The sequence below is a fragment of the Genypterus blacodes genome, unplaced genomic scaffold (assembly GCF_046128005.1).
Source record: "Genypterus blacodes isolate CSIRO-AG114 ecotype Tasmania unplaced genomic scaffold, CSIRO-AGI_Gbla_v1 ptg000005l_1, whole genome shotgun sequence".
In the NCBI taxonomy this organism is placed as follows: domain Eukaryota; kingdom Metazoa; phylum Chordata; class Actinopteri; order Ophidiiformes; family Ophidiidae; genus Genypterus; species Genypterus blacodes.
In genome coordinates, this window is record NW_027466819.1 from 2,742,501 (window position 1) to 2,762,851 (window position 20,351).

The 20,351-nt window shown below is 47.0% G+C and overlaps 1 protein-coding gene across 3 annotated transcripts in view; it reads right to left on the minus strand.

The window, feature by feature from the left end:
- kirrel1b (kirre like nephrin family adhesion molecule 1b) overlaps positions 1–20,128 on the minus strand; it is a 50,651-nt gene extending 30,523 nt beyond the window's left edge. For all 3 annotated transcript variants that reach the window (XM_076148617.1, XM_076148609.1, XM_076148625.1), the window contains exon 1: positions 19,763–20,128. In XM_076148617.1, coding sequence (XP_076004732.1) covers positions 19,763–19,808 — 46 coding nt within the window. In that variant the 5' untranslated portion in view covers positions 19,809–20,128. The remainder of the gene's footprint in view (positions 1–19,762) is intronic.
- Between the last annotated feature and the right edge of the window lie 223 nt (positions 20,129–20,351).

Consider the following 20,351-nt stretch of genomic DNA (forward strand, 5'->3'; position numbering starts at 1 on the left):
AAATGAGTCCAACGCCAGAACCTCGTCTGAGTGTCGACGCCTCCATAGAGCAGCTGAGGACACAAAGAGACAAATGAAGTGAGGGTGACTGTCTGTCTGTCTGCTTGCCTTTCTGTCTCTTGTCTGTCTGTCTGCTTGCCTTTCTGTCTCGTCTGCGTGCTTGCCTGCCTGTCTGCCTGCCTGCCTTTCTGTCTCTTGTCTGTCTGTCTGCCTGCCTTTCTGTCTCTTGTCTGCCTGCCTGCCTGTCTGTCTGTCTCTGTCTGTCTCTGGTCTGTCTGTTTGGATCTGCTCCCTGCTGAGCATCACTGCGTCTCTCTCTGCCTTCCTCTTTTCTTCTGTCACTCTCTTTCCACTCATCCTTTTCTCAGTCTGTAGGCGTGTCTGTCGGCCTGTGTCAATCACTTCATGCCGCCTGTATGCATGCGTGTGTGTGTGTGTGTGTGTGTATCCATGTTTGTTTTAATTCACGGTGTCCTCTCCCGCTCACGTCTCCTGTCTCTTATCTCGCCCCGTCTCACTGTCAATCTGTCTGTTTCAATCTGTCTGTGCTTGTTTATCTGTTCCTTCTGATCTGTTTGGGGTCTTTTTATTCCCTCTTTGTCGCTGTTTTTGTGCGCACACACAAACAGACACACTCACGCGTACACACACCACCACCACCACCATCACACCAGCCTCCCTCTCGGCTCCATGGGGACATATAAGTGGGACACGGGGGGAGAGAACAAACAGATCAAACTTCAGTCTTGGCTTTTCACTCTTTCCTCCATCTAACCCCACAACACCCTGACACACCCACACACGCAGACAGACACGCACACGCACAAGCACACGCACACACACACACACACACACACACACACACACACACACACACACACACACTACGCCTCCTCCTCCCTCTCCACTGATGTCTGGATATACACACTCTGCCTCAACCAGGCATAGCAACCTGAGTTTGGTTGGCTTGGTATACTTCAAACACACACACACACACACACACACACACACACACACACACACACAAACACACACACACACACACACATACACACACACACACGCACACACTCAAACATACACACAGAAAGGGATTGGAAAAGAGGGCAAATTATGAAAAGATACTAATTAAAAGATACACACAAATGTAGAGAGAATCAGAAGAAGCGCACACACACACACACACACACACACACACAAACATTCTGTCTGCTTAAACTGCTAATTGTCTTCATAGTGAAATGTTTATTTATATATTTTACATAAAAACACATCGATTGCATATTTGTTGTGTGATTAAACACAGACATCTTTCTCTCTCTCTCTCTGTCTCTCTGTATCTCTCTCTCTCCTCTCTCTCTCTCTCTGTCTCTCTGTGTCTCTGTGTCTCTCTCTCTCCTCTCTCTCTCCCTCTCTGTGTCTCTATCTCTTCATCTCTTTCCAGACGGCTCTTCTTTCCTTTTTCTCTCCTTTCATTTCTCTCTCTTTTCTCTGGAACTGTTTTAATTAGCCGCTCGCCTGAGGTCAACCTCTGCTCCTCCGCATTAGCACACTGTGAATAACACACACACACACACACGCACACACACACACAATATATAAAAATATGAGTGTGTGTTGGGACAAAGAGAATTGATTTTCTCCACACATTCTGATACCCCAAATGTTCGGTGCACTTTAGAAAACAACATCAGCCTGTGTGTGTGTGTGTGTGTGTGTGTGTGTGTGTGTGTGTTAGATGTATAAAGTGAATGTACCTTACTTAAATATGTGTGCACAATATTGCATCAGGTATAAAAAACAGCATGGACTGTGTGTGTGTGTGTGTGTGTGTGTGTGTGTGTGTGTGTGTGTGTGTGTGTGTGTGTGTGTGTGTGTGTGTTTGTCATCCCTGGAGGTTCTGGCGACATGTAACATTAGCAGTGACACAGAAACGATACATCAATTCCATTTCTTGTTGCTCACACACACACTCTCAATCAAACCAACCCCCCAACACACACACACACACACACGTAGGCAGAGAAACACACAAATGAATTTTTCATTTGTGTTTTCTACTCTGAAATCAGGAGTTGAGTGAGAAGAAGAAAGTGGTGTTTCTGTGAGCGACTCTGCCGGTGGAAATGAAGGAGATCTCTGTGGAATAACAGCAGAGGACAGAGAGAAGAAGTGCTCAGATGTGGAGCTGTGGGACACAAGAGTGTGTGTGAGAGCGTGTGTGTTTGTGCTCATGTGCATAGCTGTATGTATTTTCAGTTGGTGTTATCATGTATCTGTGTCTGTGTGTGTGTGTGTGTGTGTGTGCGTATGGATATGCGAGTATCTCTTTCTCTCTGTTTGTCAGTATTTCATGTTTCTGTTGACAAGGATATGCCCATGCGTGTGTGTGTGTGTGTGTGTGTTTGTGTGTGTGTGTGTGTGTGTGTGTGTGTGTGTGTGTGTGTGTGTGTGTGTGTCTGTCTGTGTGTGTGTAAGTAAGAGGGAGAGAGAGGTTTTTCATTAAGAGGGAGGTTGAGTTACATGAGGAGGGAGTATGTGTGTGTGTATGTGTGTGTGTGTGTGTGTAGGGGGGGCGGTCACAGGACTATCAGCAGAGGAGCAGCACCTCGGACCATCCACACACACACACACACACACACACACACACACACGGCGTGCATCAGGAGGAAAAGCTGAAAGTATGTTTAGTTTGTTTCTTAAACTGTAATAAAATGTAAAATACAAAATGCTCCCCTGTTGTAAAACTTGACTACGACTTTATTAATGAACAACATTTCAAACACACGGCTGTGTTAGCTGCAGAATGTTCTCAGGTCTGTAAGTAAACATATGGACTTTGTGGATCATCACAAAGTGTCAATTATTGATGATGTAATGTCTAAGAGGCATTTGTAGTCACCAGTAAAGCGTTGCATCATGTTTAAATGTGTTGATGACATCATTCTGCATTTGCAAACGAATACAGAACTACAGCAATGAAATAAAAGCAATGCTTTCCTCTGAAATAGATGAATCAATATGTTTGATATCATAAGATCAGTGTTCAGCCGCCGTGACCCTGAGACACAAACAGGAGCGTCCACATTTTTACAGAGATGTGGTCCCGTCTTAGCTCTTTGTTTAGGTTTCACAGATCTACATTTATTTCACATTTCAGACTTAGTTTCTTGTTTCCAGCAGAAGAAACTCAACGACTACGCAGACAGACGAAGCTAAATAGCTAGCTGCTAAATACAGACCAGAAGAAGTCAGCGACTGATATCTGTGGAGTTGGTGGAAACCAAAACAAACTGAAAAGCAGATTGAATATTGGACTTCACTCATCAGACAGAAACAAACACAAACATCTCCAGTGTGGCATTCACGCTCCTCTGAGTGTGTTGGAAGTGTGACTCAGCAATTGTTAGCTAATAGGTCAGTGACAGCAACATTACAAGGCGATGATGTGTCAGGACTTTGTGGTCTGTGCGGCGAATAATCATTTCAAACTTCAACTATTCTTCAACAAACAGCTTTTCAAAACGCTTTTTTAATCTTATTGTATTTCCTTCTCTATTCTTTTTCAATATTTTTGTTATTTCTAGTGACAAAATGAAAAAATGGGATAAAAACTCAATAAATTTGATCTAAAATCTCTAAAAATGATGTTGACTTTGAGTGCTGCTTTACCTGGATCACACTTACGTCGGAATGACTTAAGACACCTTAAAACATAAAAGGTCCCATTACAGCGCCGCCATCAGACTGACTGACGCCTGCGGTTAATGGGTTGCTCCTCTCTCGAGTTTGAGTGAAACGTGTCAATAACGGACGGACAAACACTACTGGACCTACAGACGCTCAGCATCGTCTGATCAGCGCACATTAATGTTTATCATCTGCAGTTCAGGGGAACGGGAGGAGAAAGTGGAGAAAATCGTAAAATAGAGGTGATGGACACACTAAGGACCCACACAGAGCGTTCGTCTGTGACACACACTGGATGGTTCATATAGCTGTCAAGGACACAACACAACACACCCCCCCCCCCCCCCCCCCACACACACACACCCCACAGAGCTCATTACATTTAATTAGCTCCACATTCAACGTCTGTCCCTGTCCGTTTGCTGTTGCGACCGCCAAAGCGGCACTAGCATGCAGCTAACGTAGCTCAAACTGTGTTCACCCACAACTCACATCACCGAGAATGTTCAACCGAGTTCTTCCTGTCCGTTTCTGCTGTAAGTTAAATGTGAAGTAAACGTAAAGAATGGTCTACTAGCAGCTTCAGTGCGCCTGTGGCTTTTGTTTGTTCAAAGGCTCGGGCCAAGTTTCAAAAAAATGACTCATCTTGGCCTGAATCCTATGAGGAAATTATTACTGGTTTACAGCAATGAAGACGGAGAACCTCCCCCTTCCCTCTCCCTGTGAGTAAGATCGGCCATAACACATTAACACACAGCTCGTCTCGTGGCGAAAAAAGCCTTGAAACGTGAGAGCAAACTGTGGGGCGTCTCCATGGATTCTGGAGCTGAAGCAGATTTTGGTTAGGAACATAATCCAATAAAGCATTCTGCCATTTCATTTAGCAAAGAATGAGCCTAATTTGTTTTCGTTTCTTGAATTAACCTCTACATCAGTCAGAGCAGAGCTGCGTCTGCTCTCGCACTTACAAACTTCCTTCGCAATTACATCATTGAGTTTCCTAAATGTCACCTTTACCCGGGCCCTGTTCTGAGCTCGCTTCTCAGGCTTTGTAGTTGCTTTTGTAAAAGGATGCAAGGAACCCAATTTGTTCGACAATATCCTAGTCTGATCGGGGTCAGAAGAGAAAAATGTTCTGCCTGCCTTCTGAAAACAGAGGATGAATGCAGAGTTATGCTGACTTCAGCAGAAGCACAAACGGGGAATAAAACCTCGCTGGTCTTTTCTGCACTATTTCATTAAAGAAGAGGAGAGGTAAGGAGGTAAGGAGGAAAGGGGGAAAGGAGGTAAGGAGGTAAGGAGGTAGTGTTCTCTCTAATATTTTCAGTCCATACCAAAGACCTGAGCCATGATGATTAACAGACACTGAACTGCTGCGGAAAAGACATTCAGTGTCTAAGAACCTTTACCAGCTCTTCACCAGGCTAACCACCTTTAACCGGCTTTAACCAGCTTCAATTTCCCGGGTTAACCTGTTGAAAATGGACCTCTACGTCCACTTGTACTAGCCCTGACTGCTGCGAAGCGCCGCAGTTTGGTGGAGACGTGAGGGGCCGGAGCTCCGCCCCGACAACTTAAGAACAAACGTGGAGGCCGGCAGAATGTTAAGTGCTGCCTTGTCCAACATTAACTCCGCTTTCAAAGGTCACAACGGCGGCCCGGGCAGTGATGAATCGAGCACTTCATTCCTTCGCTTATAAACCTCTCCCTCTCTCTCTGTCCCTCTCTCAGTCTTTATGTATGGCGGTGTAATTCCCCCCCCCCCCCCCACACACACACGCACACGCACACACAGACACACACTCCCTCCTCTACCTCTCCTCCTCTGTTTCCTGTATTTCTCTCATTTCTGCCGTTTCCTCTCCTCCCCTCCCCTCCCCCTGTGGTTTTCTCTGGCCACTAATGGAATGCATGGCATTTCCTCCCTCTCTCCCTCCTCCTCCTCTTTTTCTCCTTTTTCTTATTCCTCCTCCTCTCTCTCCATCCTCTCTCCAACCCCCCACCCCCGCCTTCTGTAATGAAACATAAACTTTGACATTTGTCAAATTAATCCTCCCATCAACAACTGCTGGGTCCAGGGGTGCTGAGTTTACTGTAGCGTGGCGTCTCCAGGCTGAGGCATCGCTCCGTTCCTTCACCTTCTCCCTCTCTCTCCCTCTCTCTCTCTCTCCCTCTCTCTTTCACTTATTTGATCTCTTTCATTTCATTCTTGGGTGTTTTGCTGGCTTCTCCTCTTACTTTCCTTCTGCATTCTTTGCGCTGCTCTTTCTTTCTTTCACTTCCCCTCTCTCACTTTTCTCCTTTTCTCCCCGTCTTTGTTGCCTCATAATCCCATTTTCCCTCCTCGCCTGCTCCCTCTCTCTGTCTCTCTTTAATTCAATCCTCTGTTGGCTGGTAATCTGGTTTTCCATTTTTGCACCGAGCGCCCCCCCAACACGCTCTGTCTCATTCCCTCTTTCATTCCCAAGTTCATTGATAAGGTCTTTTGCCCCCCCTTCCTCCCTCATCCCCCCGTCACATGTTTCATATTCCAGTGCTCACAGCTTGAATCAATAGCAGTTTTGCAGCTAATTCCACAGCTCTACATCATTACCCAAAGGCTCCAGTCCAGCTCCCCGCATCACCCCCTGCCTGCAGACTATTAATATTCAAATGCATTAAAAATGAAGTGGTTTTTCTAAATATAATAGCAAGCAGAGGATTTGAGAAGAGGAACAGGCGAGTTCACAGACTTCAGGTTGGTGGAGATTGCATGTAAACAATGTGATGGTGTGTTGTTTGGAGACACAGAATGGTGGATTTTGTTGACATGGCTGAACAGATTAATTGCCTTTTGGTTAAACCTCTGGCCAGATATAAATATTATTATTGCATTAAGCAGAGAGTGGCGGGTAATCTGACGAGATGACTGAATTAAATAAGAATAAATATTAATACTAAAGGAATACTCTGAGCCTGAGTTTGGTTTGATAAAATGATCAGACTAGTTCAAAGTTAAAGGTTTTTAATATTTAAGTATTGAATGATTGTTGATTTTTTTTCCCCTCTCAAATATTTGCTTTTTGGATCAAAGCTCCTTTGTTGCTCGCTGCTGGAAACACGGATCAATGCAGGGCCAAAATAAACACAGAGGGCCAAGAAATGACTTTCTTTCTTTCGTTTTTTCTTTCTTTCTTCTCCCCCTTCTTTTTTTCTGTCCTCGCACATTTTCTCTCTCCCTCTCTCCGTCTATCCCTCTATTCATCCCTCAATCTTCCCCGGCAAAACCCAAAGTTGTGTCACCATAGCAACAGCTGCCGTCTGCGAAAATTACCTAAATCCCTCCCTTTTTATTCTGTGCACCCAGTGACATTCAATGGATACTGTTTTGATGTGTGAACAAACAAATGAGTTGGGGGGAGGGGGAGAAGAAGAGGGGGAGAGAGGTTGATGTTAGGGGAACGATGGAGCAAAGCAGCAGAGCAGAAAGAGGAGAGGAGAGGATTAGAGGTGGAAAAGCCTGGTGGCCAGACAGACAGACAGACAGCCAGTCAGCCGGAGAGAAAGAGAGGGTGAGACAGGCAGACAGAGCAAACACAGACAGGGACGGCATGCAGGAAAACAAGCACGCATGCAGATAGGTAAAGCACCACAACATAAACAAACGTAAGAGGCGAGCAAACAAAGAAAAGCCAAGGGCACACAAGCGACCGGTCACAGACAGACAGACGGACAGACAGGCAGAGAGAGAGGGAGAGAGAGAGAGACGGACTGGCAAACACAGGCAGTGACCCAGTGAGACAGGCCGGCAATGTGAAACAGGTAGCAGGCTCGTAGAGAAAGGGACGCGTGTCGCCATGGTAACACCGAAACGAGTGAGTGAAAGAGAGAAAGGGGGGATTGGGAAGGGAACGACGTAGGAAGCATGCCGTCCCCATGGTAACACAAACGGAGGGATCCTGAGAGAGGGGAAGCGAGGCCGGCGTAAAAACACACAAAAGGCACATTAAGTGGGAAGCCTCATTCCTCATATCCCAGCATCCCTCCTTCTCTCTCTCCCTCCGTCTCTCCCTCCGTCCCTCCCTCCATCTCCAGCCTGATTTGCGTCGCTGGTGATGAGCGCCTGAGCCTGCGTCTATGCGGCCAATTAGCCCCTCCAACACGCCATTTATGATGCTCAGCACCAGCAACAGCGGCTTTATCTGTGTGATGGAGATGGCACGTATCTCAGCATGAGCGAATTATTACAGCTCGCAGCATTATTCTTGGTCGGGCAAAACGCGTGCCAATCTGTTGTGTTATGGTGTGCGAGACGAGGCCAGTTTCCAGGATGGCGAGCGGCTGAGCCAATTCAGCAAAGAGAATCGCGTCCAACACAGATAAAGCCTCAGCGGAGAAACATGTAGATGGGAAACTTCCCCAAAATGCTTATCAGACGTTGGTAATTACTCTTCAGCACCCGAGCCAGCAGATTTGCAACTATTGTACCACTTAATCAGAGCGTTGTGGAAGAAAAAGGCTGGTGGCAGAATATGACGGGACGAGGGAAGTTGCTTGACCTGAACGCGCAGACAGACGGCGGCGACCAGGAAGAGAGCCACCGGACGCAGCCGGCACATGGGCGCTGTGAGCCAGCAGAGCAGCAGCATCATCTCAGCCTGTAGCCACCGACTCCACTGCTCCACTTTACTACTGATGCTTTCAAGTGCTCAACATAAGCTCCTACAGATGGGTGTTGGTATGAATAAGTAGCAATGTGGAGGATTTGGATGCTTTTTGGTGGAACGTTAGTAAAAGTGGCATAGAGATAAAAAATAGTTTGTTTGATTTATTTACAAAGCAACCATCCGTCTTCTGTACGTCCTTGTCCTGTCATTGTCAATGGGGGGGGGGGATCATGGGTCTATTAGGCATACATACAAACCTCCACACACAAATATATACACACTCACACACAGACGCACACACTCCAAGAGAACATGCAACTCGGCACAGAACCCAAGGCCTCGTTTGCTCAAACACTTAAATGCTTAAATGCTGAAACACTGAATCGCTGCAACACTGAAACACTGAAACACTGAAACTCTGTGCTACTCGCTCCCAGCTTTCACACGTTCTATCTTCACAACATCACAAATTGTCACCTCGAGTATCATAGCAAAACCCCCTGTTTCCCAGGCGTATTTACCATTTTGTCAGGTCATTCATGCATGCTCAACTCATAATTACGATATTTCCATCAGCACTTTAAAGCTGCATAATTGCAGTTTGTGGCAGATGGCTGTTGGCTAACTGGCTTGCAGTTACGCCTAATGGCTATTTGCTATCAGTGTAAAACAGGCTAATGGTTCGCTGGCCAGCAGCTATAGCTGGAAACAGACAGCTGTCCTGTGCGGGGCTCAGCCAGAAATGAAATGACTGTGTGCACCTCATTATCTGCTGCTGTGAATTCACCGTACAATGATTATCCATAAAAGCAAAAAAAAAAAAAAAAAAGCCTCCTACATTTTCCCCCGTCTGATATCCGAGAGCACTGAAGCTCAAATGGCCAAGGTTAATGAATGCAGACAAACTCAACCATGTTTATGTTTAATTACAACGAGCATTCTTGGAAGAGAAAAAGCTGATACAACAAATTGTTCGAACAAAATAGTAATATGCAATTATACATTTGTTCCCGCTTGTCCCTTTCATGTTCTATAGCTGCGGCTCTGTGACTCATAAAACAGTGTGCGCCCCAAAAAGACATTTTGCTGTTATTCATTTTTGCTGCAATGTTATCTAACAATTCAGTGGGGAGAATAGAGGGAGAAAAGAGGGAGAAAAGAGGGAGAAAAGAGGGAGAAAAGAGGGAGAATAGAGGGAGAAAAGAGGGAGAATAGAGGGAGAATAGAGGGAGAATGAGTCGGTATATTCCTTTTCAAACAGGGGAACTAATTACAAGGGATTAAGTAATTGTGTGGGGAATAGTCAGGAAATATCTTTCTCCAAACCTTTTGTTCTAAACCCCATTAAATTAACCCTGCGCAGTGGAGTCTTAGTGTTTGACTGTGCTGCTGCTGCTGCTGCTACTGCTTTGAAGGGGGAATCTACCACTTTGCAGTTTGTGGCGGTAAACGTACAGAGAGAGAGAGAGAGAGAGAGAGAGAGAGAGAGAGAGAGAGAGAGACGCCTCGATTAAGCTGAGTCATAAAAGTCACACCAAAGCCTTTTTTTTTTCTCTTATCGAGGATCGAGGATTGATTTCACGTCAGAAAAAGTTTGATGAAAGCGCACATTTTGATCAATCCATAATGTCAAAGCAGGGAATCGATTGACCCCATTACAGCGCGCTCTGCAGAAACTCTCCCTCGTGCTGGAAAAGTTCAATGTAAAATCTTTGAAACTCTAAAGCGTGAACACACAGATTTCCATTTTTCCATATTCTTATTTTCATCTTGAGATCTGTTTTGAAACCTTTTATGCACCAAACAACACACACACACACACACATCGATCTGCTTCTACTCTGCTAAGCACAGTTGCACACCCTGAATGAAAATGGGCCATTTGTAGTTACCCACTCTTTAAGACCCCCTTCTCCCGAAGAGCCGTCTTTGTTTGGATTATTCTGCCTCAGCAATGCAGATACAAGCCAAACACACACACACACACTTCTCCAGCTGTGGGAGTGTTTTGAATTCTTTTCCAGCACAAAATCACACACAGCAGACTAAATCTCTGATCCTGTCCCCTGCCAGGCTTTGTGACCTTTTGTCCAAGGTTGTGGTTCATCTATAAAGTTTAATTCTCGCTCAAACTCTCACCTACGGTCACCGACTTTCAGAACCTAACAGAAGAATAAGAACATGACTACAAACACCAAGTTGTTCCTCTGCCTCTCCAGGAGCCAGTGGAGGTAGCTGTGCCACCTAGTAAGCGAGCGCCTGCATCTCTCTGGAGGTGTTCCAGGAACGGCCAAGTGGGAGAAGACCCTGGGGCAAATCCAGGATACGCTGGTGGAATAACATCTCCCTGTTGGCCTGGAAACAACTACATATTCCCAGGAGGAGTTTGGAGGATGTTGCTGAGGAGAAACATATTTAGGCTGCTGCGCTCAGCCGTTTGCCTCTGAGCCCCTGAGTATGATGAGCAGTTTGAAAATGAATAGATGGAGAAACACACACATAAGCAAGTAGAGACTGTATTCTTTGAAGTATTAGTCCCAGATCAGGCTTTTACTTCCAAGCTCCTGGAGACCAGCAGCAGAAATACTGAATGTTATTTTCTTACTCAAGCTCTGTGTTTCTTTACTTAAGTGTTGGCCATTGCATTATGACATGATGTATGCAGCCTCTGGAGGGAGAACAAGCTTTAGTTCCTTATCTTCAGCCAGAACAGTGACAAACAACAAGGGCCAGTGAGGGCCAGATTGTCCAGCAAGATGGTGGCGGTGCAACCATAAGCTGTCCTAAACTGAATCACTGATCTGAGCAGTGTACGATATCCTGCCAACCCCATCTGACCTCTTGAGGGGTGAGGAGGAGGAGGAGGAGGAGGAGGAGGAGGAGGAGGAGGAGGAAGAAGAAGAAGAAGAAGAATAAGAGGGAGAGGGAGAGGGAGAGGGAGAGGGAGAGGAGGAGGAGCATTTCCCTTTTGCCAAGGAGGAAGAACCATCCTTCTCCCTCGTGTCTGCCTGTCCTAAGTGAGGCCTGCACCAGGTTGATGAACTTAAGAAACATCAAACATGGTACAGGGGAAACGTTATAAGATCTGTAACAGCAACCAAATAATAGTAAATGACATGTTGAATCTTTTCTAACCATAATACTGCACAAAGAAGAACCCAGAACTCCCAGAACTCCCAGTCCACCTTCCCTCCCTCTCTCTCTCTTAGTGTCTCATGCTCTCTCGCCCTCTCCACGCTGTGATGGAGGTCAGGTATGGTCAAGTGCTGAGAATGGACAATCAGTTGGCAGTCGTGTCCGCTGTTATTCTCACTGCAGCTCGTCTCTCTTTCTCTGTCTCTCTCTGTCTCTCTCTCTCTCTCTCCCAGCTCTACACAGTGCGGCCATGTTACCCCGCTCACTGGCTCTCTCGCTCGCCCTTTATCTTCCAGTTAGCCTCGTCTCAGTGCTGTAAAGTCGCCGCTCCTTTGCTTATCTCGCCTTTTTACATTTCCACCCAATATGTTTTTTTTCCTTAAGTTTCTAGTCCTTTTCCTCCCTCTTCCTGCGTTGCTATGGTAACTCTCTCCCTCTCTCTCTCTGGTTGCACCCCCACTTTCCCCTCTCTCTCTCTCCAGCCGTTGGTTGCATGGTTGCTATAGAAACAGACTTACTTAAAAGAAGAGCTAAGAAATTATCGTTTTCTCTCGCTCTCTCTCTCTCTCTCTCGCTCTCCCCAACAGGCTCGCTTCTGCTCCCTCTCTCTCTCTCTCGCCCCCCTCTCTCTCTCTCTCTCTCTCTCTCTTTTGCTTTGCTGCAATCACACAGAGCAGACCTACTCTTTTATTTTCTTTTGGCCCTCGTCATATATTGTGGATTTACACACACACACACACACAAACACAAAGCTTCCCCCTCTCTTTCCCTTTACTTTAAATCAGTTTTCTCTCTCTCTCTCTTTCTGTGGTTCACAATTACGCACAGACACACACACACACACATTATTCAGGGCCATACAAAAACACCTTCATGCTACCCCTGACAGCCCCCCCCCCCCCACGTCTGTCTCACACACACACACAGCACCTTTATTAAGGCACACACACTTGCGTACCCCCGTGACAGCACTTCCCCCCCGCTGCTCCTCCACTCCTCTCTCTCTCTCTTCCTCCTCACAGCCAGACACACACACTCACACACACACAGTATCCCTCTCTGGCTCAGGCCCGAGACTGTGAAAACACACATCCACCATTAATCACTGCAAGGTGCATGCCCTCCCCCCCTCTCCCCCCCTCACTCCCCCCTGCCCTCGATGCCACGGGTTCTCCCTCTCCAGACGCACGTTCGCCGCCTCATCGCTCGTTTCCTCCAGAACAAAGACAAATTCTCCTGTGACATCATCACTTCATTTAGCCGACACAGGAATGAGACACAAGTGGTGTGACATCACTGCCCCCCCCTTGTCTTATCTCTGCCCTGCCCGTACCTTCACCGGGGGAGGGGGGGGTGAGATAGTGTCACCCTCCCCGGCGCGGCCGCCTGCTGTGCCCCCCTGCTCCTGCCTGCCCTCGCTCAGGCTGTTATCACTTCCTGATAGTTATCGACTCGCATTAAAACATAAGAGCAGCGAGGAGGAGCAGTCAGATAGACAAACAGGGGAGTGGGGGGGAGGGAGGGGGGAGCAAACAGAGTGGGTGGTGATGGATACCAGCTTTCATCATCTGCAATCATGTTGTCCATCTCCATCTTTAAATTGCTACTTCTTTTATCCCTGCTTAATATCCACCCAAGGAGAAGGAAGAATGGAGGCGAGGGGATACGGAGTCGTGCCTACGCAATAAAATCAGTTGGTTACACAATTTCAGCTTCCGATAAGGGAAATAAGTTTGGCAGATCTTGTGGAAAAGCCTCTCCGGGTGAAGATTGGATGGCGCTAAATGTTGAGTTAAGTGGAACAGAAGGCAGCTTGGATTGTGGGACTGCGGAGTGTGAAGAATTAGGATTATGATTGGCCTGCTTTGGATTTCCCAGAGAAAGAAAAAAAAAAAGAAGTATTAAATATTATGAAGTTTTCGCTTAACACAAGATTCACTTTGAAAATGATAAGCAAAGAATTCTCTGCTAAAGGAATTACAAAGGGCTTAGCTTGATGGGAATAAAAGAGAAGATGTGGAATTGGATGTTCAGCCTGATGCTGGAGCTTCGACTGACACATCTACAACTGTTCATCTAGTGATGTTTTGGATGGATTGATTGACAATTTACTCATCAAATTTACATTCAGCCTTACATTACGTTCACCCTAACATGAAGCTGATTGGTTGAGAGCCTCACACTCTAAATTCAGCTGCTGGATATTTCACAAACATCTCCAACATCTAAGGACTTCCACAAATTTGAGACGTCACAAAGAATACACAGACGTATTTTGTTAAACTGCACTTCTTGCTCTCTCTGCCTTTAAGCAACCAGTTGTTCCACATGTGGTTTCCAGGCATCCTCTGCCTTCAGACTGACTCAGCTCTGTGTCTCTGCTTGATTGGCTGCACCTCTTGTTTATAAACAAACCACAGCTTGTAACTTCCTACTTCATTCAGGTACACAAACCATTCAGATGTAATTTAATTCAACCTTCATAATGGGGGAGAAAAGGAATCTCAGCTGTGTAATGCTAATAAAACAGTCCAAGCTGTAGATTGTAATGGCATTGGGTACATCATGATCCAGACACACACACACACACACTCACGCTCACACACATACACGCAGTAAAAGCATAGAGGGCAAAGAAAAAAGGGAAGCCTGTGATAGTGATCTTGTAATGGATCAGACTGATTTAATTCGCTGCACAGGACGATTTCTCATTCTTATTCCTCGAGACGTCTCTGAATGGATTTTATGTGGGAGGCCCATTCAATTGTTCTCTCTCACCTCCACACACACGCACACCAGACGCTCAGACGGAGAGCGAGAGAGAGAAAACACAGGCAGACAAAGAGAGGGAGAGCAGCAGAAACATAAACTACCTCCACACTCGGCTTATTTGATCTCTCAGCCCTTTTTGTTGACATTTTCCCTCGTATAAAAAGAGGCACTTTTATGCGTCCGCTGCTTTTATGCTTGATGTCTGCATTCCTCTGAGAGCTTTTCCTAGGAGATGCCGGCCAGTTTGGGTTTCTCACTTTCTCTGCCCCCCCTTAAAAAAAAAAGCAGCTAAGAAGGGTTACTTCCAGCCTTTTATCACTTTTATTGAATACTTGTGTGCAGAGAGGAGAAGCACTTTATTTATCTTTGGAGGGCAGCGGAGTCTGCGGAGAGCCACGCTGTGTGTGCACGGCACCGTGCTGCTCGGAGCGCCGGTGAAATATGCCGGAGATGCCTGGAAAACTCCGGGCCCGGCGCTCCCAGGAGAGCGCCATCTATAATAGGTCTGGCTGTTTCCCTCTGCTCCCTCGCTCCGACCCTCTCCAGCACATAAATCTCCGCTCCGCCGCAAACCCCGCTCCCCTCCTCCCTCGCTCCCCTTAGATCCCACTCCTCCGCTCCTCTCCTATTCCTGCCTGACCACTGCTCCCTCTTTCTTCTGCTGCCCTCCTTCCATGTCTGTTTTCCACTCCTCCTCTGATCGCCCCCTCTCTCGGCCCTTCCTTCTCCCCTACGTTCTTCCTCCTCTTCTTCGCCAATACTCTGCATTCCTCCTCGCTCCTCCTTCCTCATTAACTCCTTGATTTTCCCCCAATTCTTTTCTCCTTTTCTCTTCCTCCTCCTCTTCTTCAAGTGGCGAAGGAAACACTCGAATCATGCACTCAATACTTCAATGGAAAAATACGACCTAATAAGTAAAAGTCCCAATTCTGCGTAAAGTATTAGCAGCAAAATGTCCTTTATAATGTTGAGAGTAAAGTAAACAAACTCAACAACAACATGTATAAACAAGAAGTAGAAATGTTTCCCGTGGTAGATTTTAGAATTGAATGATTGGGAATAACATAAGAAATGACATCATTGTGAAATTGTTAATTCAATCAAAATGGAGACATGAAGTCTGGCGAGTAAATTGGAACAAATGGTTTGGGCACTCAGACCTCTTTGCTTCCTCAAAAACACATTGTGCTGTGGAGCTAAAACTTTACCCGGCAACAGCGACGTCTCTATCTGCAAAGTGACTACAGTCGTCAAATGGAAGAGGAATGATGGAGGAAGAACAACACTTCCATCTGAAATACAACGCAGGAGAAGTACAAAGTGCCATCAGACTGAAATACTGAAAGTACTTCAGTAAATGTTCCTCCTCTTCCTCTCCCATCACGCTTCATTCACAGCCACGACATGACTGAGAGTCAGATTGACGTCTGTCAGCTCTCATACGAGGCCATCAGTCTGTCCTGTGTGTGTGTGTGTGTGTGTGTGTGTGTGTGTGGCGGGGGTATCACCATGATTTTGTCGACGGCTAATCGTGGCTGTTACTCATTAATGTATTTTAATCGCCGCTCCTTGTCACCTCTGATTATCGTCCCTGTGTCATAAAGACCTCAAATCTGTCAGGCACTGGAGGCCCTCACACACACACACACACACACACACACACACACACACACACACACACACACACACACACTTCAACTTCCACCTCCACTCCGCTCTGAAACAAGTTCTCGTCATGCCGTTTTTACATTTCCTGCATTTGCATGTCGAAGCTTCTTCTTCATCTTCTTCACCCAATTAAAGCATCAGAATCATTCAACCTCTTCGCTTCTTTGCAGCTCTGTTGATCCAGTGTGCCGCTAATGGCCAAGTTAAGGGTCTGATTCATTCCGCAGGCCGCTCATGCGAGAAATGATCATCAGCAGAGCTTCAGGAGATAACGGCCACCAAATCACGCGTGTATCGAACATTCGTATGCTTGAGCGAAGGCGAGCGAGTAAGAATGAAGCCGGGCCTCCGTTTACATATTTCTCCCACTGATAAGGACGTTTGAGTTGCATTATCTTTGATGACGTCATTCCTTGTCATATTATCATTTTTCAACAGCCTGCAGCAGTAACAGAACATCTCTCTCACACACACACACACACACACACACACTGTCTATTGATAAAGCCGTGTCTCCAGCGGTGCTTGAGGGTGTTTCCTCAACAAAATGATGAATAACTGAGTTCGACGCAAACGATCTAATTAGTTAGGAGCTTCTCACGTTACGCTGTTCAATATCAACACAACGCCCTAAAGAGACCGGCAACAACAAACGACAAAGCTGTGAGATCGAAACAAGTGAGAGATTTGCGCGTGTGGATACAAGGCCCGATTGATAAGTTCCGAGCCAGTGGGTAAGAGCAGCGTCTCAGCTCACATAGCATCAACGCTAACTTTTTGAGGAACTGGGGAAGCTTTTGAGGAAGAGGAAGAGCAGAAAAGGAAAGTTTTCTGTCATTTTGGCTCACAGCTGATGGAGGGAGACGTGACCTTTACTTTACGAGGGCCAAGCAAGAAACTGACTGAAGAAACTGCATTGTTCTTATTCTAAAGACATCCAGATGAAGTAGTTTGCATTTTAATTCCAAAATTGACTTTTCAAAACTTCCCAAACATGAAGAAATGCTTGAGCTGCAAACTAGACTGATGACATCGTCTCAACTTTGGAAGATGTTCTTAGCACAGAAAAGCTCCTCAGACTTAAAATGTCTCTCTGCTGGACTCAGAACTTATCAATCAATCATTCTATGCTGCAGTGCAGTTTGGCAAACTTTTGACTAAAGCCTCTAACCCTCATCTGAGAACACTTTGGTTGTTTGCTGATTCAGAACAGAACAGGAGTGTTTATAACGCCGGCTGAGCTCCAAACAGGTGAAATTAAACAATCACTCAAACTCCCTGAAGATGGTGGCTGCACGCCGCACCAGAGACCCCCGGGGGGCCCAAACCCGCTCTCTCTGTGGGAACCTGCTGTAAGCCATCAAACAATGGGCGGTTAGAGTGAGCAGAGCTACAGGCTTGAGTCAACACGGGCCTCCGTCTCTGTCGCTCTGTCTGTCCGCTGCTCTGCCTGTGTTTATCCTCAAACATCCCCTCTTGTCAACAGATTAGGCCTGAGCCCCCGTCTCTTCCTCTCCTCGTCTCTGGGCCTGTCTCTTTATATCTGCGCCTCTGCTCCATTTGTGTGACAGGAGAAAAGAGTGAGAGGGGGGGGGGGGGGGAAGAAAGAATGAAAAAGAAAGTGTGTGTGTGTGTGAAGGAGAGAGAGAGGCAAAGCGAGTGAGATGGGACAGGTGCTTGCACTGCAGGAATCGCTCTGCTTGCTTTGCTTGCATGATCAGGCAGCACAAATGTTCAACTCAAGCAAAAGTAACTCTTCAAGAATCCAGTGTGAGAAAAACACACACACGCGCACACACACACACACACACACACACACACACACACACACACACACACACAGACTCTTCCTCGCCTGTGGCCCCGGCCCGCGCTGGCTGGCAGCTCGCTATTGAATCACATGCAGCAAAACCCAACACTGGGCCCGCACACACACACACACGCACGCACACACACACACACATACAAGGGACTGAGTAGTAATTACAGAGGCCCACAGACTCGTGGTCGACCGCTCAGAGATGTAGAGCGGCTGCGTCCCGGAGCCGGACCGAGAGCAGACGGTAAATCAGCTCGGCACTGTCAGGCGGCAGACACACACCTGGAGGAATCCACCCAGGCTGAACACACACATCAGACTGCAGCTGCTGCGTGCAGAGGACAGATTCACTCTGATCACATTCACAGGCTCACACACCGGCTCAGCTGGAGACGCCACTCTGCTGCCCGACTCCACCGCGCCGCCGCTCTGTTCTGCTCTGCTTCATCCTCTGTTCTCTTCTGTTCTGCTGGGTTCTATAGGGCCAGAACTCTTCTGTTCTCTCATCTCCTTTATTCTATCATGTCCTATTGTGTCAAGCTTCAATAGAAAAGAACGCCTTATTGAATCAAACTGTAGAGAGCCACATGTAATGATGCTAAACTGACTAATCTGATGAAACACTCTACTCTACACAGCTCTATTATACTCTACACAGCTCTATTCTACTCTACACAGCTCCATTCTACTCTACACAGCTCTATTCTACTCTACACAGCTCTATTCTACTGTATTCAGCTCTATTCTGTCTATTCTACTGGATTCTGTTCTATGGGGCGGTCGGCTCTGCGCTCTAGACGGTGACTGTCTGTCTTCTCAGATCACCGTCTGTGGTTCATCACACCGGCAGCCTGTGGCACTGAGACCCAGGTGCTGAGGCAGGTATACACACACACACTCACACGCGCACACACACACACACACACTGTTCAACCATTCATATCAGGTTGCATCATTAATCATCTCTGCCTTTGGAACCATAACGGCCCTCAAACAAACACTCATCCTATGTCTATGTGTGTGTGTAGAGATGGAGTGGAGTAATCTATCAAGGTGATCGATAATCGGGCACATTCATATTAGTAATGGGACGCTCCTCCACTCCACTGAATATGTCTCTGTCCTCACGGTAAAATATGAGCGCTTTCTTCTCGGCACGTGGGGGCGCGCACGGACACGAGCACGAGAGGGCGCGAGACTCTACCTGCATGCTAAGAGACCCCCAGCAACACACACAACACAGCAACACACACACACACACACACACACACAAGTTGCTCTCCAGGGACACTAGTGTCTTTCCTGTACTCTCTCTCTCTCCTTTGAGACACACGCGCGCGCACAGATTGAGGGAATGCACGTGTCTAGTGCGTGTGTGTGTGTGTGTGTGTGTGCGCGCGTGTGTGTGTGTGTGTGTGTGTGTGTGTGTGTGTGTGTGTGTGTGTGTGTGTGTGTGTTGAAAATTGATTCGGTGTGACTCGTGTTAAAGCTCGGCGACGACACTGTGCATCGGAGCCTCACCTCATCAATCATCCGCGGCTGGCAGGTTATACGCAGTGTGTTCAGTGTGTGTGTGTGTGTGTGTGTGTGCGTACAGAACATATTATTCTGCCACACACTGCGTTTGTGTGTCACCAAAATCTATCTATTCATGGATTGCAAAGGTCACGTCAGACCAACATCATTTTGCAGATGCGCTCTCTTTTACTCAGACACACACACACACCACACACACACACACGCACGCACGCACGTACACACAAGTAATTGAAGATATATGAATGTGACTCGTCTGGTGTGTGTGTGTGTGTGTGCGTGCGTGCGTGCGCGCGCTCCTCTGCCTCTTTCCCCCCAAAGCAAGTCCAGCACACTAATCTAGGAGATCACACACACACACACACACACACACACTGAGCCTGACAGCGACGCGTCAAAGCGGAGAAAGGATCCAAGAGCAATCAGAGAAGGAAGAAACTTTAGTGTGTCCTCGCGTGTGTGTGTGTGTGTGTGTGTGTGTGTGTGTGTGTCTCACCTTGGTTCAAAGTGATCGCCAAAGTTACGAGCCACAAGCCTCGCATGGTTCAGCCGAGCGCGTTCACATTCCTCTCCGCTGCGCCGCGTCCGAGACAAGCAACCATGGATCCGCTCCCAGTCATGAGAGGAGCCCCGAATGTGAAGAAGAAGAAGAAGAAGAAGAAGAAGGAGCCGTTACGCTTTGTTCTTCCTCTTTCTCTCCTCTGCTCCTCCTCTTTTTCCTCTCTTTCACTCCTTTCCCCCAGTTTTCTATGTGCGTAAAACAAATGCGCCTCCACTTTCCTCTGCGTCCTGCTCAGCCTGGGCTCCTCTTCCTCTCTGCGCTCTAGAGTCCCATTCACACACACACACACACAGACACACACACACACACACAGGAGTGCTCCCTCCTCTCTCCCTCCCTCCCTCCCCTCCTCTCCTCTCCCTCCTCCTCCCCCCCGTCACCTCACCTCCACGCTCAAATCTCTGTTTTGGAACAGACAGAGAGAAGAATGTCGCCCCCTGCGGTGGTTTAGGGAACTGCACAGGGGGGCTGTCTGGTTTGATTATAACATTAAGACTAAACATGGCTATGGTAATGAAGTAGA